Source organism: Bombus pyrosoma, linkage group LG2 (genome assembly GCF_014825855.1).
Source record: "Bombus pyrosoma isolate SC7728 linkage group LG2, ASM1482585v1, whole genome shotgun sequence".
Taxonomy (NCBI): domain Eukaryota; kingdom Metazoa; phylum Arthropoda; class Insecta; order Hymenoptera; family Apidae; genus Bombus; species Bombus pyrosoma.
Window position 1 is genome coordinate 4,536,849 of NC_057771.1, and position 25,512 is coordinate 4,562,360.

Consider the following 25,512-nt stretch of genomic DNA (forward strand, 5'->3'; position numbering starts at 1 on the left):
TAATTACGGCTATGGTAGTATCTAGATTAAAATGTTAAGGGATTTTCCCAAAATTCCAAAGGGGCTGGCTTCGCTGTCCTTTCATCTCCGACATATATATATATATATATATATATATGTATACATATAAAAAGCATAAAACATTATAAGTAGCATAGATCGAAATGCGTTTATTACATCAATATATATGAATATCATAAACCAATATTGAATATCATATTTAATTTAACATGTGACTAATATTTTAATCAATGGTTATTTACAGATATTACAAAAATTGCGTCTTCCCTAACTTAATTATCTCTCGCTTAAATGCATAATATATTTTTACAGACACATCGTATACGGTATTCTTTTTTTTTCTTTACGGCATAATTTACAGTATAGAAATTTAATGTTACAGCTGACATTTCTCGAATTTTATGAAATAATACTAGAGGCAGCAAAGGAGTTACTTTCTTTAAGAAAGAAGACTCTGAGAATGTTGCATACAAAGAACATCGAGGAGGAAATCACATCGTTAAAAGTCAATAATTTACGAAAAAGAGACGGTTCTAGAATTAGCGAACTGTCTCCGATCAAGATTTCAAGAACAAAGAGAGAACCCTGATATAATTCGATAAAGTAATAATACAAAAATCTAATTTCACTTCTGTCGCGTGCAAATCTTATTCTATTTCTCATTTGTTTCACACATTGATCGTTCAAAATCATCAATATTATGTTAAATAAAATTGAACAGTTTCTACTGTATCTTACTTAGTTTTAGGAACATACTTATAGCATGGAAAATTACAATTAAAAATTAGGTTTTAAGAAATAACAGAATATTATATCGATTATTAAACTAGAATTTCATTGGCACGTCGGTACATTTTTAGATAACAAGAAGAAGAAGAAGAAGAAGTATAGAAAAACATATCAGCATAATACATTAGATATCAAAGCCGATTAATAAAATAATTTAGACATGATATTAATAAGAACGATCTATTATAGCCAATGTTCTTCCAGTTTTTAATGACAGCATAAATGAGGATATATTGCTTTTTGAACGTATCGTTCTATTTGTATCACGTACATCTGTGCATACATAATTAACAATTGTAAAATCATTGATGGAGCACGATAAATAAATCTTTTTCCATATCAGGTCATTTTGTTAACGTAAAAAAGCATACAATCTTTTGCAGTATAGTATCTTAATGAGATACTGCAAACAAAATATTCGAATGTCAAAGGAAATGAAATAAAATGAATCGAACGTACGAGGGTTCTAGATATTAGGAAACACGGTATATGCGTAGATGCGTTGGATGTCTGAAATAGAACAAGGCAAACTTAAGTAATAAAAAATAATGAAATGAATGGCATTCGATTCGCCCAATCATGAAGATAATTAAACGCACGAGTATGAAACACGCAAATACGTTCGTGTTTGAAACAGGTACAGATAGAAGATTGCGATTCATGAAACACATTATAGAATTGAAAAGAACAGAAGAGCAGTTGTGGCTTTTCTTGAAGCCACGGATGGAACGATTCAGTCTTTAGCGAGCAATAATGAAATTGTCGGTGTTTATCGGAACAAGCGAATCCGTTACGCATTGTCGTATAATAATGTGATGGAACTCAATCGATTTTCTTCCTTCCATATATATATATGTATATATATATATATATATATATATATATTATATATTATACATACATATATATATGTATATGTATATATAATCCAAATATGCTTTCATAAAAGTCCCAGGGCTCAGAAAGTTAGAGAAACGACAGTGTACGACCAAGTCGCTGACTTACACTAATGTTTCCGTCTAAAATGCAATGTATACGCGTTACTTTTGATCCATTACGTTATCGTTATCGTTATCGTTATCGTCGTCATATTTTCGTATCTTCGTCTTCCGTAATATTTACTCTAATAAGATATCTAATATATATTAAAATTTCATTAACATTCAAGATTTGATTCTTTCGGATATTTGTTAAAATCCGTGTTACAAAAATACCGTCGAAAACTACACGTAAGCAATTTAACGGAGGAATTTTATGTCATTTTCTACCAAAGTAAAATATTCCAACACGCACAAACTGTAGATGAACGAAGGACGAACGTTTGATTCGACATTATAAAAATAAATGTTATGCAAAGTCCCACACTTGTTCACCGTATTGTAACGTATCATAGGACGTATATACAGAATATGTATGTTCCAGGATTGTGGGTAATGTAATTGATGTGATCATAGACAAATCGAAAATTGTCGAAAATAGAATACATTGGAAGACGAAGACTTTCTAGTGATAGATTTACAAGTATCGCGTCGTGTCACGGTACGGCTTAAGCCGGCTCAACAATTTCTATAAGTAATTCTAAAATATAGACTATATACCGATTTATATAACTACAATACAGGACAGCAAAACACGCTTCTATGACAATAAAAGCGGGACACTGTTCAAATCCTCGATAGGAAGTAAACATTTTACTCGGTTTACCGACATTCAAATATTATATATATTCGTGGTTTCCGGGGGAAAAAAAAAAAAAGAGAAAAAAAAAAGAAGAAAGAATGAAGTAGCCATGCACTTCCGTTTAAAAACAATTTTTTAGCTTCCCGCACAAGTAAAATAATCTACTTTTAGTTACAATATATATTAGCAAAACATAACAAAATGTACAACATAACATAAATGAAGAAGGTAAAGCGTGAATCTACAACGCGATCAATATGTAATTCGTATTTTAAATCATTTTCACTGTTCTCCTGTTCAAATTCGATATATTTTATGTCACTTTCTATCGATTCATTTACAAATGTGTATCCTGGGGACAAATACGATTCACTAATAATTAAAATACAAAGAAACGGATTAATAAATTGACAGTAGAAAACATTTTTCGTAGAAATATCTACAACATGTATGCGAATCGCTCGGTAAACAGGACACCTTAGTTTAAGTAACTTGAATGCCATCGAGTGACTGTTACGTTTTACTTTGTTTAATTGATTATCGAGATACAATATGGAACGAACTAACGTCTTTATAATGTAACTAGTACACGAACAGTAAATCATTTTATAAAAATCATTCGAGTAATTATTAATAGTACGACTATAAGAATGGGTGTAGAGCGCAATGAGCCCCGGAACATACAATATCTCTCACGTGAGTAATGTATCGTCCAATTCTTCTATTTTGCCTTCAGGCTGCGATAAAACTTTGCGCAACACTTTGCTGACCACATCTGACAATGATTCCCTTGCACCGGCATCCAAAAAGGCCATGCAACGCTGAAAAAATCAATTTACAAAATTATAAGTAATATATAAATAACCGAGATTTTCACCTCATAATTTTATACAATAAAGTTGATAGAAATATACCTGATGTTCTTCTTCCCCTTGCCTCAGTCTAAGTACTGCTATAAGAGCAAGTTCACTGTTGGCTTTCACGTAACCATTTTTCTCTTTTGTTCCATTTACCAGCATGGGTAAAAGCGATTTAAGTAATTCTGGTGACATCTTCTCAGGTGGTATGTTACGAGCCAGATGAATGCATACCTTAGCTAATAACTGTTTTACGTCGTTACTATTGTTATTCATTGACTAGAAGATAAATTACACGATAAATTATTTATATTATAAAATTACAGACATAGATTTACATGTAATTTGTTGAAATATTCTTACTCGCACGAAAGGAGATAAAATTTGTTGAGGTATAGGTTGTCGTTCGTTCATAAGATATTGAAACAGATAACCACAAGCTCGTACACCGTTCATGACTATTTGAACTCGGTCCGCACTTAAATACGAAAGTATTACTCCACAAACACGATCTTTCTCTTTACTGTTGTAGATAGTTGTCGGGGATTCCTTTAACGCAACAAATAATGCTGCAGAACGCCCGTGTCTAAGCATCCAATCGACACTGGTGTCACTACCTAAAATTAATTGAATAACTCAAATGTTATACGTATTTTATAAAAAAGAATCTATGAGATGACAAACTATAACTTGAAGTGCGCGACAACCAGTGCGATGTTCGGTTCGAGCCGAGTCAGGTTCCGAAAACAACTCGGGACTCGAGAATGTTGGAGGAATACCCGAGAATTTCGGCAAGACGAACGACGTTTCAGGAATAATTCGATAAAGCCGGTTTAGAACCTGACCCGAGATCCCGAGAAAAAAACTTTCGTACTCCCGCATACTTCTAACTGTGATTAACGCTAATTGTGTACGATATTCTGGCATATGTCGTTCTCTATCGTCTTGAACAAAAGCATATTTTACATTTAAAATATTTGTTTTCAATTGTAATTGAACATTCTAGAAATTCCATCGTAATCCCAAATATAAAATAAACGTACATAATAGATCTTCGTTAAGTGCAATATTGAGTTGGTCTAGACTGAGCCATCGTATCAACGCCCCGAAACAACCGGCTACGGCGTTCCTTGTAACATCTTCCGGATGTCCAAGCATACTACTTAAAGTAACAAACACTTGTTTCTTCATTGGTTCTGTCATTTTGTCACCAGCAGGCGTAAGCACACCTCTTAAAGCTTGTAACATTGTCTCTCTAAATAGAATGAATATGTATTGGTAAACTTCAATGATTCTTTCAAATATATAAATAATGTATGAGATATATTCAATCCTTTAGTTTACCTAATAGCTGGATCATCTCCAGTTTTAATGCCAGTATGAAGTTCTGTGAACAATGGGTCAACACGAGTATGAATTACAATGAGATTACTTAAAGCGTAAGCAGCTTTTAATCTCACTTGTCTATTACTGTCATTCAATGCTCTCAAGAAAGTGGTTTGTAATTGTGGTAAAAATTGCTTTAACATTACTCCAACCTAATCAAAGCATTTTAGGCATCAATTATTTACTTTTGCGTTATTATTATATCTTATTGTATCTTTCTCTTAATATTGCTCATACATTATAGCTATTATTAGATTACCCTACCTTGCCGAGCAAGATTGCAAGCGTTTCTAAAACTGCTGCTTTAACACTCCAATTAAAGCGATCGCCGAGAATACGAATTAATGGCCCTGTAATATGTACAACACTTGGTTGTAACGCTGAGGCGCTAGTTAATTTTATAACTTCTCCAAGTCCTTGAGCTGCTTGTTCTTTTGCTTCTGGTAAACCATTTAATATAGCTTCCCTGAATATCGGGAGAATGGGAGTAATTCCTTTTGGCAAACAGAATCCTGGCAATAATTCTTGTCCCTTTAAATCAGACACTGCAAACCGAACAGCTTGTCTAATGTCTTGTACATGAGCAATTTGTTGATCGGATGCTAAAGTCTAAAAATAGAATTTAATATATTAATTTCAATAACATTGATTGAAAATCATATTTAAATAAAAAATTTTTGTTACCATAACGTAGCCTTACCTTAGTGACTGCTGTAAGAGCTTCCCAACTCATCTGTAGTACATCCTTATCACCGTCTGTGAATAAGTGAATGAGACCTCGTAATAATTGTGGAACATATTGGCTATAATCTGCACGCGTGTCACGGCAAAAAGCACATAACAAAGTTGCAGCGCTTCGTCGTCTAGATGGATCGTCCGCTCTTGTAGCTTCCATGAGCTGATCCATGACTGTTCTAATACCAACTTCATCGGTAACGGATAGGATCACCGCTTGGCAATATTCTAGCTCTTGAACTTCATTCGGCGTGCCCTGAGCACTAGAGAGTGCAGTTAATAGCGCTGGTAGAATTTTGTGAAGAAACCTTGTTAATGCTTCGCCTGCTACGCTAGCCAAGATTGATAACGCTTTTGTATTGACAGGAGGAGTTGTCAATTGAGGTACTAAATATGGTAGAACAACACGAGATTTGATTGCCATTACTTGGCGTAAACCATCTAAGGTATTCTCTGCTTCCGCTGGATCCGGTGAATTTAATTGCGTTAACATTGCTGGTAATATATCATCTAATGCTCTAACTCCTACCGTTGAATGCAAACCGTCAAATGTTTTTGCTGCTGCCTGTCGAACTTCTGGCAATGGATCGCACAATGCTTTCCTACAATATAAAAATAATAGCCTTTCTAATTGTCTGATCATTATTTCGAAATTTATCAATAACATTCTTTACATATAAACATAAATACTTTTACCTCACTGTCGGAACCAAACTGACTACAAAGGTTATCACCATGTCTTTATTTGTACTTGTCATAATTTCTGATAATCCGATACATACACCTTGACGTTGATCGGCCTGATCACTTTGTAAACCTTTCTCCAAAATGGGTATAATTTCTGGTAACACCCTTTCACCTAATTTTCTAACTAGATCCCCTAAAGTCCTCGCTGCCACCTGTCTTTTATCATTACTTGTACTAGCCAGACAGCCAAGTAATAAAGTAAACAATGTCGGTAATATTTCTCTTAAAGTTCTCGGTGTATTCGTTACAACAACTTTCCATACATGAAGAGCAGCTTGGCGTACCATCAATGCAACATCCGATCTACCCATGTATAATCCCGCTAAAACACGATTTCGCCTTTCAGCACCAAGTGCGTTAATAATGGCATAATGTGACTGTTCAGTTCCAAAATTATCATCTTCGCTTGCTGTTTCTGTTGACATCTTTCCCGAGACTCCAGAAATTCGATATAACAAATCACCAAGTAATTGAACCGATGAGTATCTAATACGCCAATTATCATCAAAGAGGCTCTTTTCCAATTCTGGTAACAGCAACATAATAGCAGAATCAGCATAAAGATTAACGATACGTTGGCCCGCTCTAAGTGCTGTTTCACGAACGTATTCATTCTCGTCAGCTAAAGCTTTCAAAATAGGATTAATAATTTGTCCAATATAGGGCGTAAATTCTGTAGTAAATGCACTCGGCATATAGATAAACATCATGATATAACCATCCTTAACATGAGGAGCTATGTCGGTTCTTTCGGCAGTACTAATAATTTCAGGCATAAGTTTGTGAAGTTTTTCAACACCTAATCCCCTCACAACTTCTGAAAGGCCTTGCGCAGCACCCGATCGATCAACGCTACTTGTTTCAGATGTAAGCGTTTGCATTAACCAAGGAAGCAAATCTTCAAAGCTAGATTCACCCATTCCTCGTACCATAGCACCTAATGCTCTTGCAGATACACTTCGTACTTCTGGTACAGGATCTAATAAACTCGTTTTTAAGCCAGGGATGATCGTTGGCAAATATGGAGTTAAGTCTTTTTGATCGGTCAAAGAATACATATTTCCGATAATTTGGGCAGCCATTTTTCTTGTTTCTGTTGAACGGTCCAAAAATGCTCGTTGTACTACAGGCATAATAAGAGCTAATGACGGAGCATCGATAAAATGTACGAACTGAGTATCTAAAAGAGTTTGGAGACAAGTAGCCGTTTTATGAGAAGGATCTTGTAAGGCTTTCAATAAAACTGGTACAATAGCTTGGATCTCTGGATTACGAATTACGCTTCCAATAACTTTGAGAGCTTCTGCACCGGCCTCTTGAACTTTTGTATGTGAATCACTGAGTACTTCGATTAGCTTTGGAACTATACTTGGCAAACAACTGCTAAGCTGTTTCGGTGCACAATACGCCATTGCGCCTAATAACTCAACAGATCCTTGAAAACGCAAACAAAATTATGTAATATCTAGAACAAGATTATTAATCTAAATAACATTAATATTTAAATTATTTACCAGTTTTAGTCCTCCAAGAATCTTCTTCTAATGCTGCTAATAAACTAGGTAAAACAAGCTTTACCCCATGTGCAGATAATTTACTCATAACTACACGAGCTGTATCATCGGTAGCCGCTCTGACATATTGGCTTGAATCTCCAAAGCACAGCAACAAATGTGGTAACACGTGAACGATGTATGGTTCAAATAACCTACCAAGCATTGTACATAACATTTCGAAAGCAAATAACGCTCCTTCTCGATGCCTATAGTTTTTCTTATCCTGAATGGCATTAGTTAATGTGGTCATAATATCGAGTTGTTTTAACGCTAGTATCCCCATACCCTTGATTATACCTGCTAAACCGTAAGCCGCGCCTTTACGTTCCCCATATTTGTCTGATTTTAACAATTGGTCCATTAATTTGTCCACAATCTTTGGTGCATCTTCCTTAATAGAAGGTACAAGATGCGGTAGACAATTGGCTACTGCTTCCTGCACTTGTTGCGATGGTGTGGAAAGAGCAGCGATTAAACGCATAACTATCGGTTTAATACGTGAATCATCTTTGTCCAAGTGTCTTGCTAGCGACCCCATAAGAATAACTACAGATTGTTTGATTGAATCGAAACTGCCAATTTTTGGCGCTTTATCCATAAAGTCTTCAAAAACCGGCAATAAAGAAGTTATATTTGCTTTCCCATGAAGATCAACAACAGCTACGGCAGCAGTTAACATCTCTGTACGAACAGTCTGATTTCTATCTCCTAAACCAGTAGAGACAAAAAATTGCACAAGTTTAAGCACTGTATCGGCACTGAGAAGAGCTGCCATTTGAGCCAATGCTAGTGCTACACCTCGTCTTGGACCCCAAGTATCAATCGGCTGTTCAACCACGCGTCCAAAATCGTTCAATTTTGGTGGAATCATGGCTAACTTTTCTTGGTACAGCTGTAGTAATTTATCCAAAATTTCTGGTACTAGGTGGGGAACGTCGGTTAAACACTGCGCCAAAGCGCAAGCAGCTGCTTGCTGTATAGGTTCTACAGGATGTGTAACGTCTTGGATCAGTTCATCAGAAAGTATGTCCGTATGCATTACTAAATCTGCAGCATTCCATAACTCATTGGCAAGAATTTTATTCTCGTCGCAAACATCGAACTTAGCAATCCATATTTTCCTAACAAGATGAGATAGTTGATCAGCATCCTCTTTCTGAGACGGAAAAGCTTGTCTCACGACTGTTAATGCTCTTAATGCTGCATCTCTTATTGTAGATAAAGAATTTTGTAATGCACCAATTAAAGAATCTATATCTTCACTGGTTGCTATTGCAGTACCTGGTTGACCGCTACCGGATTGAGCAACATCTAGCAATGTTGCAACCGCATGTGATTGTACTCTTCCGCTTGTGATTTCCATTAATTCTATTAATAGATCAAACATATGTTTACGCGGAAGCAATTGGGGATGTCTCATATCTCTAAAATCAGAAGAACTTCCTCTTTGTTTAGCATGTTCTTGTATTATCTGTAATCCTTGAACAATCATATTATCGTCCTTATAAGATAATAAGGTCTTTTTTATAAATGGAAAGACGTAGCAAAAGGTCGGAGCTGTAAATAACTTCTTTTGTCTTATTGTTGTCGTGTGTAAAAGATTTAAAGTTCTCTTTACCGCTGTATCAAGATTTTCCTCCTCCCAAGCTTGATTCAGATCGCATTGCGGTTGTAATTGTCGCAGCGTGACATGTGCTACTAAATCACTAAGAACTGGATTATTTATTTTCACAATCCTCTTTAAACGTATATAAAGATCACACATTGCAGGAGCAGCTAATGGTGATCTTAAGTTTTTCAAAATCGGAAGTAGAAAATCTTTCAAATGAAAAGACAATTCTTGCCCGTTTCCACGCATAGAACAGATAATTAGAGATACAGCATTATTTATTCTATGTTTCAGTTCTGTCAATCTTTTACGGATTGCATTTTCCTTTGCCATTTGTGCCTTAAGGATTTCTTCTTGTTTGGGTGTTAATTTAGGTTCCTTTATTTTTCCTTCTTTCTTTCGTTTTTCATATAATTCTCGCCTAAGTTGCAATTCTTCTTGCTGTTCTTTAAACGAATACACCTTACTCTCTCTTTTCATGTTCATTGAATTAAGAATATCATTTTCATCGCTTGTTGGTAATACGCTTTTGTCATATAATTCCCCCTCTGGAGTGAGATAAGTAAAGTATTCGTCTTTAGTGACTTTTAAGACCTCCGGATCATCAAGCTTGTTTGTAATGTTTGACACTATTGCAGGTAGTATGATGTCTGGTATAATCGATATCACTTTTGTCAACGCGTTTTCATAACTAGCAACAGGCTTATAATTTTGCACAAGTATTTTTTTAATTTCATGATTAAATGAACATAAAAAATTTTTTGGAACAAGATTAAAATTCTTTGCAACTTTGAACCATAAGTTTGGCATTGCTTTATAGATTGCAGGATGATGAGATGGTATTAATGCATCTCTTGTCATTTGCATAGCAGGTAATTCAAACAAAAAAGAACCCGAACAAATAGCAAGTAATCCATCTGCAAGACATCTGCCAGTTGTCTCGCAACCAGAAGAATCCTCTTTATTTTCTTTATCATGTTCAGACTTGATTTTCACATTTTCTAAGAATTTATTATATTCCATTAGTAGTTCTTGCGCAGGATCATATGTACTCAAGCCAGTTAAAACTTTTTTAATTAATGGAAAACAACGTTTCCTTATTTTATATTTGGGGGCTGTTGCACATGCCACAATTGCCCTATGTACACCGTTTAAAGCTTTTTCATTTAATCTATCTCCGAATTCAGTAATTAGTCTTTCACAAAGCAGCATGAGGTGATATAATATATCATCTCCACAAGCTGACAAAAATTTTTCTGAAAAGAATATTTGCTCATCGATAGCATTCCATAATACAGTTTGTTTGTCGTTTTCCACCTGATTAGCAAGGACAAATTTCAGTAACAAATAAGAAGCCACTAAACCCTCTGTAACTGCAGCTGGCTGCGCAGATTGTTGCATAGCTCTTATTATCGCTTGTACGAGTAATGGTGTTATTGCTGCAGAATAAGAAGCTACTGGTGTAGAAAAGAAGAGTTTAATATAAGCAGTACGCACTGCCGCAGTTGAAGTTTTAGCGTTCATGCCCTTTTTGAATGCATCTATTACGCATTTTGGAACATTATTTGCAAATTTATTGGACCACAAGGCCATCATTTCAAGAGCATAAATTAAAGTTTTCTCATGAACCTCAGTTTCAAGAACTTTGATAAAATGTTCACAAGCTGTTTCAGCTAATTTTTCGACGCTACCTCCTGAAGCTGCATTGTAACTGAGATTGCCAGCACCTTGTAAGACGGAAATTTTATGAGTCGCAACTGTAAGTTTCCCTTCTGATCCATGAAATACAGCAAATACGGATGACAATAAATTTTCCAAAGCAATATTATCTGAACATTGAAGAGCAAGTCTACGACAAGCTCCTACAGCTTCATCTCTAACTAAATCTTCCTTTGAATGCAAATTGGCAAATAATCCTTTACTTATGTCTTGACTATACTGACTTAAATCGAGACTTAAACCACTTAGAATATATCCAACCGATTCAATGATTATTTCTGGATTTCTTAACATAGCTTTTTGCAAAGCCGGTAATAGTTGACTTTTAAACTCGTCATGAGATATTCTACGGAGAAGAGGTACAGCATTATGAACAACATATAGATCTGGTTTTTTCTTACAACTAATAGTTAGTTTTATGAAAGCATCTATGGTGTTTGTCTGAAAAGAAAAACAAATATTTATTTGACAATATTTACTACAAAGAATGAAAGATATTACTGATATAAAAACAGACTTTTCAGCACAAAAGTATATTATCAAATATAGATTTACCTTCAGTTTCACCACTAATTCACTTTTCTTTGCATTAACTAAATACTTAGTGAGTAAACTAGCAAGAACAATTACACCGTTTCCAACTTCCAATTTTGTTAGTGTCTCTAAATACACAATATCAATATCTTTAACACTCAACCATTGATGCGCTAGTAAAACATATACTTTCTCCGTCAATTTTTTATCCATGGACGCCAAAGCTGCTGCACTCAAATTTGCTTGTGCTTCAATGAGTTTTGGTAATTCCGGATTGATGTCTGAATTGCTTTTGTACCCGTGTAGGACAATTAATGTTGACCACTTTAATGCAAGATACGCCGTTAAAGCTGTATTCAGACTAGAAAAGCAATATTTTGTTAGTAACTTATGAACATTAATACACGGTTCAAAATATAAATATTTTTTTTTTTAAATATATGCATTTGGAGAACTATGTATGTAATTACGTACGTAGGAACTACATTTTTATGCCATGTAGCTTGTTCTATGACAACGTTTGTCATATGCTTTATTGTAGGTGCTGGTTGCTTTCTCAACAATTCTTCGATTAAATTTTTCACGTAAGATTGGGAAGCAGTATCCTTATATCGATGTAAAGTAAGAGATACGGTTTTGCAAATTCCATTAACAATTTTCTCATTGATGCCTATAAATATAGAAAATTTAATAAATGTTATATATTGACATATTATGGATATTCTTTAAACCATTTGTAATATGAATTTATACAACTACTTATAAGCAGAATTTTATTTTATACATTCTCCTCTTATATAAATTATAAAAATAAATATCTTACACGTAACTATAATGTAATAGTATACATATATTTTACATTGTCTTATAATATAAAAATTGAAATAACATAATTATTTATTTATCTTTATAGTCAGATTGATAAAGGATAATTTTATATATATTTTATACAACGTAACATTATATATAAAAATATATAATACTAGATACATACGGCTGAGATACATTAATTACTATATATAATATTACATATATCTTGCGATTGAATAAATATTAAATCTACATCAACATATTAATATTTAGGATGTGTATTGAAAGTGGGGAAAAATCGAAAGATCAAGAATTATAAATGCAAATTATATACATATTGTAAATATTGTAATAAAAAAAAAAAAAAAATAAGTAGTAATATACATTCAGTTCTGTATATTATTTAAATTCTAATATTCAATATTATCTTTCTCTCTATATTAATTTCAAAATATATTTATAGGATACAATATAATCTCCTTTCTCTATGAACGATCTATTTTCGATCTAGAAAGTTTTTACATTTTTATCAAAAGTTTATTCGCATTTTCGTTTCTTACCAGGATTTGACAATACATTGACGACATTTTGTAGAATCTCTCGCCGCTCGTTTTTACTGGCGGTTTGAACTCGGTTTGGCAAATCTTTTAATGCTTTCGTTAACTGTAACAAAATCAAATTTAAATAGTTATTAATTACAAGACAATAATACAGTTTCTGAACTTCCACGTGACAGACTCACCTCGACATCCGCCATATTTCTTCAAAAACCGGACTGCCCAAAGCGCCACCCTCCATTGGATTAAACAGCATCCAAAATAAATTGTATACATACGTACTATTGAAAATTGTTATCCTTTTGAATTATATATCTCATTCAATTAAATATATATTTCAGATATATGTATATTTCAAGCACATATTTCCTTTTAAAAAATTGTCACTACATCGTGGAAAAAAATTTGTTTTCACAATTTTGTGTACGTGTACGTACGTGTGTGTGTGTGCGCGCGCGCGCGTGCGTGTGTCGTGCGTGCGTGCGTGCGCGCGCGCTTGTAATGTTAATCCTATATTTTATGAAAATTGGTTCATATTATTTAAATAGTATGTCTTCATAAGTTAAAATTTTTTATTTTGTATATAACAAAGTAGGATCTGTACACTTTAAAATTTGGAAAAGTGCAAGGTGTAGTACCCGCTACGCTTACATATCTCATGTACCTTGCATAAGCAAATATAACTCTGCGTGCGTGCGTGTGCGTGTGTGCGAGCGCGCGTGTGTGTGTACGTGCGTGCGTACGATTGTAAACAAACTTGTTGTTTAATATCAAATTTTAAGGCATCCTAAAAGGATATAATATTTATTAGCATTATATTGTTTTTAAATATCGGTAATATTAAACGTTAAACAATATTGTACAGGCGCATGCTTACTAATTAATCAATGACGACAATTAAGGTGTTAATAACACCTATGAGGCATTAATAATTGTTTAATCGAATTTGTTAAAATTTGTTAAAATCAAAGTATACTATTGTCAGAGAGGAAATCTATTACTATCATATTAGAATTTGAATTTTCATGTAAATTATTATAAAATTTCGTTTATTTTCTAATAGTATAACGTATGGCGATAATTGATAAGATGATTGACATAATTGCTGTTTTATAGAATTTGTAACGCAAATTTTTATGTTGGCAGTATGTATTAACCTGTCATATATGTCGGATGTTGTCAATATCTACGTTTATTCTTTTAAAAAGTTAATATGTTATAAATATGATCGTTGTATAGCCGTGAAAAATTGGTAAAATCAATTTGATTTTCTTATACAACTGATCTATGTATACGCCCAAAGGGGGGGGGGAAAAAAGCTAACAGTATTTCTTTTATATTTCAATCTGAATCTTTTCAAAAAAATTTCAATATTTATAATTTAAATAATGTTTAGGCAAAGCATTTAATATGACTGCTGCACCAGCATTTATTGAAGGTTGGAGCCTAGACAAAGTTTTAGGTTCTGGAGGATTCGGTATCGTCGAACTTTGGATACATAAAAGCGGTAAAAAGCTTGGTATGTTTTTTTTCACCCTTTAACAAAGAAAATGAACCAATAAGATTCAGTATTTAATATTTTATTTACCGACGCTGGGATAGGATAATCGTTATTTAAATAGGGTAAATGTAGAATATTATAGCAATTATGAAATATTTTATGAAAACTCTAGCAATTAAAATATGCAAACGGGAGGTTGCTCAATTAAAAGATGCGCAACGAAAAAGATGGATTAACGAGGTACAAATAATGAAGCGTTTGAAGCATCCAAATATTGTTAAAGGATTAAATTTACCATTTAAACACCCCGACGATAAAATAGATTTACCTTTATTATGTATGGAATTTTGTAGGAAAGGCGATCTGAGAAAGGTAAATATCAACATATAACTTATCACCCAATCAATGAAACGATAGTTGTGTTTGTATTAGCAATGTTTGTTAAATTGCAGGTTCTAAGGAAAGCTGAAAATTGTTGTGGTGTTAGCGAAAAAGAAGCAATTAGTGTAATGAAAGATATATCTTCTGCAATAGAATACTTACATTCCAATAACATTACTCATCGTGACCTGAAACCTGAAAATATAGTTTTACAAGATGAATGTGACATCGTAAGCAATATTGTATTAAATGTAGATTTTATTAAATATACTACAAATTGATATTAATAACATGTACATAAAATATATTTTAGATTTCATATAAATTAATAGATTTAGGATACGCGAAAGAACTTGGAGAGGATAGTACATCTGGATCTTTAGTGGGTACATTAAATTATATAGCTCCAGAACTGCTATGGAAACAAACATATAGTTGTTCTGTAGACTATTGGAGTTTGGGCATTCTTTTTTATGAACTTGTTACTGGAACAAGACCATTTTTACCTAAAATGCAACATACTATGTCGTGGTGTGCTATATAATTATGAAAAGTTTATAATAAAAATTTAAACATTGGTTAACTTGTATATTTTTTAGGATGCAACACATTAGAAATAAAGGGTATGACGATATCTGTGCTTTCAAATCAAAAGGGAAGGTAGTTTTTGGTCAAGATATTACTGGCCCTACGAACTTATCAAAGTAACAACTATAACATTGTTTGATGAAATGAAAAATAATGAAATATCAAGCTTATTTAAACTGTAATTATATATATATATATTTTTTTTTTTTTATTAGAAATCTTCGAAGTAAACTAATAGAATGGTTTAAGGTTGTGTTACAATGGGATCCAAAGAAAAGAGGGAAACAATATGGGATATCGAAGCTTGTGGTATTTGAATTACTGCATTCTATTTTATCGAAACAGGTATTTTAACGTGACATTTTTCATACATTGGTATTTGAAATATCTACATAATTATTCAAAATATAAATAACATTTTAACTTCTTTCAGATAGTTCATGTGTTTGTTGCGTCGATGTATAAAATTAATACATACGAAATAGATAGCACTACTAAGATTACAGATTTACAATATATGATTGAAAAGGATATTGATATACCAATAAATCAACAAACTTTAACAGATTATTTTGGTAAAATTCTTATTGAAAATCAAACACCACTTTTATCACAAATTCAGGTATGATGATAGTATAATGCTTTGTATCTTTTTTATGTTAGTATACAATATATAAATTTATTTTTTTGATTAAGTATTATTTTGATTTAAACTATCAATTTTCCTGTAGAATACAGATTTATTTGTCTTTAAAAATGAGAGTCCTTTAATAGAGACCATCCCTATGCCAGCAATCCCTACGGAAATTCGAAAAATGATAGAATTGCCGAAAGGTCTGTTGGATCTTGAAACGTTACAAGATTATTGCAGGGTAACAATATTTTTTATCAGGCAACAAATAGATTTGTTTCAATTGTATATATTTTCCTTAACTATAAAATTGTAAGTATTTTATATAAATTTTTATATATTAGTTTGTAATCTATCCGCAGATTCATCTATGAAATTAGTAGTGGTTTATTATAAAATTTTACTTATATACATATATACTGTATAATATTTCAGAGATTTGGTAATCGCGAAACTTGATACATTTAATAAAAATATGACAAATACATTAACAAATATAAATAATCTTCTAAGTGAACTATCTATAGTTCGTATTAAGTGGGAAGGAGGAACTATAAATAAGAAGGAATTGACAGCTTTGGAAATTAATTGTAAAAAAGTTGCTAAACTTGTTAAGGCTGCTAATCAAATAAAATTAAAATTTAATCCATTGATAGTAGAAGGCAGTAGATTAAGCAATGAAGTGAAATCTATTGATTGTATTAAAGATATGTTTGAAATGTGAGTAAATGGCAATGTTAAAAATGAATTTTGATACTAATTGAGAAAAATTCTTTTATAGTACGATTGTACGCTAAAGAATAAGAAGTGTAGTAGTAGTAGTAGTAGTAGTAGTAGTAGTAGTAGTAATAGTAGTAGTAGTAGTAGTAGTAGTAGTAGTAATAGTAGTTATTTTTCCGACAAACATTGGAAATGCGGTTATAATAAATGCGGTTAAATACAAGGATACATACATGACTGCGATTATAATTTATTCAACAGCAACTTATCGGTCTCATTTTAATAATAATAAATAAATCATCATTGATAATTCATTGGCAACGAGCAATTCTTTTTTAATACGTTACTAATGCTCTGAACAATCAAAGACAAATAATTGTTTATTTTACAGACGATGAAACTTTTTGAACAAAATTTTTTCCTTCCGATTTGTATCAAAATCCACCACCTATATTTAATATTGTACTTACTTTACTTTTTTACTATCATATTTGAATTTTAAACAGATATAATAAAATCGTAAAAATCTATGAATTGCATAAAGATGAATATTCTCGTAAAAGTGCAAGACCAACAGAAATAGTAAAATTAATTTTTGAATTCTTGAAAGTACAAGGAGTAGAGTTTCGCAATATTTCTGAAATTATAAAGTACGTATATGGCCAATGAATATATTGTTAAATTAAACTATGATTGATGTATCTTACATTGATATAATATTTTCAGACAAATAGCGAAATTAGAATCGGAACTCCGAACATTGGAAATGATTTTTGACTCAGTTATTGCTATGAAGACAGTGTATTGCGAAGAACTGCAAAATATAACGCAACATCTCACTTCTAATGCGTTCGATATTACTAATAAAGAATATTTAAGTCTATCCACCTCTACAAATAAAGCTACAAACATTTTATTGCACGATAGTACGGAAATGTCAAATGAATTTGATAGTAATCAATTTTTAAATATATCTAGTACGAAAAATAAGGAAAAGCTGAACACAGAAAATGATGTGATATATGATAACTTAGTAATACGTTACACGTATGTTTCATATTATGATTTACAGTCTAAGAAATAAGTATATATATATATATAAGTGTATAAGTATATAAAATGAGAGTATAAGATATTTTTATCTTTTATTTCGCCAGGTTAGATAATCTTTTGATAGAAATGCAAAAAAGATACATGGAACTGCTTAGCTTGGAACCGTAAACACAAATATAGAATGTATGTATTACATCGTATTCGATTTTCAAAACTTTATTTTTCTATCTTTCAACAATATTTCATTATTTTTAGATTAAAGATATTTCTCTCTGTCAAATTTAATATTAATTTATAAGACAATATATTCTTATTCAATATATCTTTTAGGAACTTATTTAATTATTTATGATTGCAGTATATTGTAGTGATCTTGATGCTCTTGGAATATAATGTCGCACGCCCCATTTAATATTAGCATTTTCGTCTGTTTTGATGTATGTATAAATGGGACCATTTGTTATATTTTTCACTCTCATTCTCCATCCAACATTATTTGATGATGTTAAATGATCTGTAAAAGATTATATATCAGTATGAAAGGTGTTGATGATATTCTATTAGGGGAATACCAAAATTTTATTTTATGCGCTGGTCTAAAATTAACTATGAAGACAAAAAAAGTATGATAGTAATATAAAAGCGTGTACACATGCATATGCGCGGTGAAATTAAATAGTTCAGCATCAAGATAGGAATACATGATAATGAAGCTTTTCTATAAAGTGCCGTATGATGCGCAAAATTATTTGATCTTTTCAAGATATCTTACAGCTGTTTTTACGTATTGTACGACATTTTATGTGAAATCTGCCCCATACGTTTACGGTTAGTGTATCATGTACATTAATGATTAATATATATTGTATATACGTGCGTGTGTATATCCTTTCTTTATATGTTTCAAGTAATGTTGTAAAATTACTTTAGAGATAGGATATATAAATGTTATTTATAATTTGGTTTTATAAATGTGTTTCAAATGTTATTTAACGTACCTATTTTAAAAATTACACACAGGATCAAGTATATAAAAATAGTTTTTAATATCTGTAACAGAATCAATCCTTTATATATATATATATATGTATGTGTATATATATATGTATATATATTTATATGTATATATTTATATATATATATATATATATATATGCCATGATTATTTGCGATTAAACTGTACTCACAATCCAGATGTTTAAAATTTTAACACTCATTGTAACCAACACAACAGTAAGATACTGACTATTTTATAACAAAACAGTACCAGCAGCTCTTATACTTTAAACTTAACAAAAACTTACACGGTCGAATGAATAAGTAAGAGATATGTTTTTATCACACTTTCGCTTGTAGAGAGAAATTGATATTTTAAATTTTTATTAACTCATTTTTCTAAACCTTACATACTAAGATGTAATAATTAAAATACCAGGCGAAAAATAATACTATTATATTTTAAAACGTGTTTTATTAAAAAAACTGTATATACATCCTAAACTGAGGATTAAACAACAATGTTAAAATAAATATGATTTTCATTTACTATTACTTTCTCTTCACTGAAAAACCTTATACACTATACTATTTTTCTAGATTGTCCACGTACATTAACAATTATGCAATTTCACATATAAAAGTTCATTGTACATTAACTTGACAAGTAAAAAAAGAGGAGAAATGCGAACTTTTTTAATATCTATTTATCAAATCTTCCGCGAGAAACAGATATTATTCATTGTCACTGATATCTTCGTCAGTTGTATACTCGGAATGTTCATCAGCTGCATCTACATCTTCCGCTGTTTCTTCGTCTGAAATATCCCATTGAGGATGTTCCGTGGGTACTTCTGGTGCCTCTTTCACATCCAACTGTAAACAAATATTTTTGTAATAATCATAAAGTAAACAATAATACTGAAATTTTCGTTTACATAATGTAAACAAAGTTTCATTACATACCTTAATATCTTGAGCTTGATCAAAGCCAAGATAAGAATCACTGCGTAAACATACAGTAAACGTATAAACACCTGGCCACCGGGGCGCTGTAAATTTCAACTGAACTTCTTCAAAATGTGCTAACGACGTAACATAAATAGGAGTTGTTAGTAAAGTTTGACTCTTGCGATCACAGATGTAAACCCACCAATATTCCTGTTTCACATCAGGAAAGAGTGGACAATGAACTTCGTGTGATATATTGCTTCTTCCTTCTAAAACTTTCTCTCTCTTTGAAATTCTTTGCTGAAATCTGTTTATAAGAACATTAATACGTAAATACGGGAGATCATTATTATGTGTACGGGCTGGGACAGTAATCGTAGTACAGCCGGACAGGTGGTGATAATATGTGAGAAGATAAAAACTGAAAGATTAAACAAGTACACCTAAATCTTTTCAATTCGGCTATTCTTCGAGAGTAAATAATCCACAGGTGTTAAAAACTACATTTGAAAATAAGTAAACAACTTAGAATAAAATCTTTTCGTGAGATGCTTCGTTTTCAATAAAAGTAATCTTGAAAATGTATCATGCGCGTGCGCGTGTTTATCAGACCAGTTCGTCATTAAACTTTATTTAAACCTTATTTTCTTGAAAACGAGGCTTTAAACTAATGAAAAAATTTTATTTTACCTTTTTTTACTTATCCCCACATGTATAATAAATTCCTTGTTGGTTGTTTACCCATACCTAGTCGGTACTTAGCCAAGTTAAAGTGTGCTTGGTGAATTTTTAAGCTCGGTTTTCTCAGAAACGAGGCGTCACATGAAACAATTTTATCCTACATTTTCGACATATTTTTTCACGTAGGATCACTCTCCGCTCGGTTGTACTACGATTACCGTCCCACCCTGTATACAAGGCGTTCTGCTTAAATGAAAACAGTAGAATAACTCACGAGGGATTAAAGTTATTAAAAAATTGCCTTTAAGAGAATTGTTTATTTTAAAGGGGCGCATCAAATCGTGCAAATTATTTTTTTACGGATCCGGTGGTGAGGGAGATTTTAAGCTCAACTTCATTGTTTTAAATAGTGCCATATATCTTTTTTATACCTTTTAAATACTGCTTCGTGTCTTTCCTCGTCTTTCATATGACGGATTAAAGTTAAAATAGCCGCTAAACTAATAGTTTCCCGACAATGACATAGGTTAATAATACTCTTTTTTTTTTTTTATAGGAAATATGAAGATCGATCGATTAGTCTGTTAAAAAATATATGGTTCCATCTGGGGGCGGGGAAAGGGAACAGAAAAAGAGAAAGAGGAAAAATTAGAAGAACGGGAAAAAAAGAGAAAGAAAAGAAAAAGAGAAGAAAGAGAAAAGAGGAGTTGACCCTAAAATATCTTCCAATACTGGATTTGCAGAAGAATAGTTTGCACCATCTGACGCTTATCATCGAATCAAACAACTTTTGTACAAGTCATTTTCTGATAACTTTAAGCCCTCGCGAGATATTCTATCGTTCTCAGTTAAACGAAACACTCTGTACATTAAATTATTATGAAATATTTCACCTCTCCCACTCTGTGTCATCGTCATCTATGGACACATCTTTTTTCTCATGACTATCTTCGTCATTACTTCTGTCACTATCGACATCGCTGTCACTGACATCAGATAATTTATCTTTGGAAGACTCTTTTTCTACCTTATCTTCTTTCTTTTTTGCATTAGGAGTATTCGCTTGTTGAGCATTATTGCTAGACTGAAATTGCGTCTGAGCATTCTTTGTGGAAGCAAATTTTTTACTAGTACCTTTCTTGTGGGACTTCTTTTGACCCTTTCTTTGCCTAAGCCATGCTGGCCTTTTAACAGATTGGTTTTGTTCTTCTGATACTTCATCGGGAGCTTCATTGTTTATTTTACTGTCATCGATCATGGTTTGCTCCTTAATAGAATCATCTCCAAATAAATGTTTCATATCTTTACGGGTTAATGATACTGTTACAGTCACAATAGCACCAGCGGTATAAACAGTTGGATTTTCATCGTCAATTACTGTAAGATATATTTAAAATGATTTAAACATAACTACAAAATATGTACATACAAGCATAGGAAATATTAAATATCAAATAATATTAAATAATTTTTACCTTCAGACCGTACTTTAAATTCTATATATGGCATACTTCCAAGAACTTTCATTACATCCTCATATTGGCTATCTGATAAATGTCTAAGAGTCAGTCTTCTTTCTTCTCCTTTTAATTGTGCGAATTGTTGAAGACTTTTGATTTGATGCTAAACCAATTACAAGTCTAGTTAAATTTTTTAATTATAATATATAATGAAATGTACGGTTATTCTACGTTGAACTAAAGTGTTCTAAATGGTATAACAAATGAATGATACCTTTTTAGGTAAGAAACATTTCAGATTATCTTCTGTTATATGCGGTAATTGTAGGAGAGGATTTTTAAATTCCCAGAAGCCTTGTACTATCATTGCACACAATTTCATACAATTTTCTACAGTTTTTATAGTTGGTAAACGTGGAACTGCAGAGAAAAGAAAACATTCATCAGATTACCAGCGTTTAAATATGTATTGCTACTATAAAATTTTTGTTCGTTTGTATGTATTTAGGAAAACGTGGGACAGGTTGGGAGACCTACAATTTATAGCATACATATATACCTCTTCTAGCATAAGCTAATAGAATCACTCGATTAACGCAAGTTACCATTTCTTGAATCAAATATGGACATTTTTTTACTATATATTGTCTATCTTTTTCTAATGTTTCTGGATTTAATAGTATACGAAATAAATGTGCATGAATAAGAGCTCTAGCTTTAACTGAATATGAGTCACATAATGGTGTTGCCTTGTTTTTTGCACCTAGATCTGGTAGCTGCTTAATAAGCTGAAAATGAAACAAATACAAAATCTAGAATTACCTTAAGCTATTAATTTCTTCAGATAAAGAAATTTTCAATTTCAAAGTAAACAATAAGAGCCATACACCACTTGTTTTACATCTAGTATAAAATTGTATTATACCTGACATAAAAAGAATTGTACATTACAATAAAATGTATTCTATATTGTTATTATTATAATTATAATTGTAAAAACCATTAAAATATAGTGCACATCTTACCAAACGAACTTCTTCGCTATCTGTATATCTCTCGACTATCTCTGCATTTCGTTTCTTATGAAATTCGAATGAAGCGGCAAGAATCATAATAACTCTTTTTAATGACATTGAAGGATATTTAATAAAAAAGATATAATATAATTGAGTAGTTGCCAACAATACCTGAAAACCAATAATAGATTAAGGGTTATTGATATTCACTTTTTACTAATTATATTGTATTTAATTGTAACGTAGATGTATTTACTTGGTCACCGGTATAACGAATGCTTTTATACCACCACATTCCAACAGCCGTTGGTAAAACAAACATGAAAACCATTGAATAGAATCCTAAAACCCAAACTGAATTTTTTTTTTCGACTATCCAAGAAGGTAAAGCAATTCCAAAACTCATTGCTCCTGGACCATCCGGATTTCCATACTTTTCCCAATTCTTTCGCGCTTCCTCATCCGTTAGGGCTTGATACGCTATTAATTAATGTGGAAGGAAATGTCTTCGTTTCAACAACAATTTAAATTATCATGAACAGTTATTATTATTTTTATAATATTTTATTTTATTACACACACACACACACACACACACACACACACACACACACGCACACACGCACACACACACACGCACCCTATTTTATGTTTATTCTAACCTTTGGTTAATCTCATAAAAGCTTTTTCATTCCCAGTTTCTTTATCAGGATGAAGAATTAAAGATAATTTGCGATATGCTTTTTTAATGTCACTTTGAGATGAGCTCTATAAATAATAATAATATCATAAATGTTAAATAGATATAGACGTATAGTAAATAAAATTGATACTTATTAAATTGAATTAATTGTACGTACAGAGGAAACACCGAGTATTTCAAATGGATCAAAATTAGCCATTTCATAATCGAATTGCGATACCTTGTATGTCAAAAAGATAAGGACTACCCATCCAAGAATGATAAGAAATTTGCTACAACGATATAACAACATTTTGAACGTCTAAACTTTATATACAGTCAAGATATATATATATATTTATTTGATATGTAGTAAACATAGTTACTCGAATAACGCTTTGGTTTCTTTCCATGGTTTATTAAGTCGTAGGATAATTTTTTTCTTTTTACATCCATCGCATTGACACTCTTTTGCTTCTTGATCAGGATCTATTTATAAATAATAATAATGATTATGGATCTATTTATAAATAATAATAATGATTATATGTACCATTTACCTTATTATTACCACTAGTACGTAATAAAAACAGTGTTTATTTGTGCATGTTCTGTGTATGTTATGAATTATAATAATTTACTGATATAATATCTTATTTAAATATTGCCTAATATGAAAGATCTGTCTTAAAAACGTAAAACCGGTGGAATGTCTTAAATCATACATGTGTACGCATATATAAGATACTTTTTTATAGGAATACATTATTAAACTTTGAGCGCAAAATCGGAATATTAGTAAACCCTAAATGTTTTACTAAAAGTGATCAGACATTATTATATAGCGTACTCTCAAATATTATTGAGAACATTAGAAAATTAGTAACGTAATATTCATAATTAGGAGGTCATTAATCCCTTGCCACAACATTATGAAGTGAATGCTGTGATAATGAAAAGGGTAAATGTAAAACATGGTGAAATTACATAACTCGGTTGAAAGTACGTATAAACATAGAACGTTATCGTAATATCACTTATTTTCTATGTTAATCTAAATAGATTCGTCTAGAGCTAACCTCGTTTGGGACGACGTGGCCAAAAATAATATGTCACAGGTATTTGAAGGAGGGCCGAGAATGATAGTAGAAAGTAGAAAAATGTCCCACCGCTTTCGTCGTATTGAAATTTTTGGCCGCTCATAGCTCATTAAATTACAATCTTTAAGTATATGGTTTAAGTACATTCATTACTACACTCCACTTTGAATTCACGGTATCATTCAATATATACAGTACAGTTACAGAGTTGTCGTCGTCAAGACTGCCAACTCAGCACCGAATGCTATTAGTTTAGGTCTGATGTGCAATTGGCGCTGTCGATTATGTTTATGTACAACTAAGAAGAGGAATGAAAAATACGTCAAAAATCACAATGATCAAGTCTGTCAACAAACGATACGTCGCCCCCGCTGTAAAGTTACAGTTACAGACTACTTTACTGTGTTTAAGTGAACTTAGAATACGCCATTGCATGATAATGCGGTAGTATTGTAATTCTGTTGCAACCTGATCGTGAACAACGTCACTAATGCCAACGTCATGCAGCTATTAACTGTAAACAAGTACCGAATCGAGATCAAAATCGATAGATATATCGACTGTATAAATATAAATCCAAAAGTGAAGGGTCACTATCTTTTAATGTTACTGTTTTCAAAGGAAAATTAGGAATCATTTTATTCTGATTCAAAAGTAGATCAGAAATATATGTATATCATATTAATCATCATATTAACTACGGTATCATAAGAGAGTTAGCCTTTTATACATATCGTAAAAATGAAAAGTCA

At 31.9% G+C, this 25,512-nt stretch overlaps 3 protein-coding genes across 4 annotated transcripts; 1 reads left to right on the top strand and 2 right to left on the bottom strand.

Annotated features, from left to right (window-relative positions):
- Nucleotides 1-150: 150 nt before the first annotated feature.
- On the bottom strand, nucleotides 151-13,364 carry LOC122573142 (eIF-2-alpha kinase activator GCN1). 2 transcript variants are annotated; one of them, XM_043739156.1, is made up of 13 exons: nucleotides 13,186-13,359; nucleotides 13,004-13,106; nucleotides 12,108-12,303; nucleotides 11,655-11,994; nucleotides 7,730-11,540; nucleotides 6,165-7,650; nucleotides 5,434-6,070; nucleotides 4,998-5,342; nucleotides 4,692-4,885; nucleotides 4,391-4,602; nucleotides 3,711-3,964; nucleotides 3,405-3,626; nucleotides 151-3,311 (listed from the first exon to the last, which is right to left on the bottom strand). In XM_043739156.1, exons 1-13 carry the CDS (start codon nucleotides 13,198-13,200, stop codon nucleotides 3,183-3,185), a joined length of 7,944 nt encoding a protein of 2,647 aa, XP_043595091.1. In that variant the 5' UTR covers nucleotides 13,201-13,359; the 3' UTR covers nucleotides 151-3,182. The 2 variants fall into 2 exon arrangements, with proteins under 2 accessions (XP_043595091.1, XP_043595101.1); XM_043739166.1 differs by lacking the exons at nucleotides 151-3,311; nucleotides 3,405-3,626; nucleotides 3,711-3,964 and adding an exon at nucleotides 3,974-4,291 and having other exon boundaries at nucleotides 13,186-13,364.
- A 129-nt stretch (nucleotides 13,365-13,493) lies between these two features.
- Nucleotides 13,494-18,862, top strand: LOC122577593 (inhibitor of nuclear factor kappa-B kinase subunit beta-like). The gene is made up of 14 exons (XM_043748967.1): nucleotides 13,494-13,547; nucleotides 14,397-14,519; nucleotides 14,674-14,873; nucleotides 14,954-15,112; nucleotides 15,196-15,413; nucleotides 15,482-15,586; nucleotides 15,686-15,815; nucleotides 15,904-16,092; nucleotides 16,202-16,413; nucleotides 16,537-16,821; nucleotides 17,328-17,471; nucleotides 17,548-17,868; nucleotides 17,979-18,057; nucleotides 18,233-18,862. The coding sequence occupies exons 1-13, from the start codon at nucleotides 13,502-13,504 to the stop codon at nucleotides 18,040-18,042; spliced, it is 2,196 nt and encodes a 731-aa protein (XP_043604902.1). The 5' UTR covers nucleotides 13,494-13,501; the 3' UTR covers nucleotides 18,043-18,057; nucleotides 18,233-18,862.
- Nucleotides 18,863-19,328: 466 nt separating this feature from the next.
- LOC122577596 (translocation protein SEC63 homolog) lies at nucleotides 19,329-25,193 on the bottom strand. Its single transcript, XM_043748973.1, has 12 exons — nucleotides 24,740-25,193; nucleotides 24,047-24,149; nucleotides 23,839-23,953; nucleotides 23,641-23,746; nucleotides 23,235-23,458; nucleotides 22,988-23,149; nucleotides 22,522-22,750; nucleotides 22,237-22,382; nucleotides 21,978-22,125; nucleotides 21,396-21,879; nucleotides 19,837-20,128; nucleotides 19,329-19,746 (listed from the first exon to the last, which is right to left on the bottom strand). The coding sequence occupies exons 1-12, from the start codon at nucleotides 24,861-24,863 to the stop codon at nucleotides 19,606-19,608; spliced, it is 2,274 nt and encodes a 757-aa protein (XP_043604908.1). The 5' UTR covers nucleotides 24,864-25,193; the 3' UTR covers nucleotides 19,329-19,605.
- Between the last annotated feature and the right edge of the window lie 319 nt (nucleotides 25,194-25,512).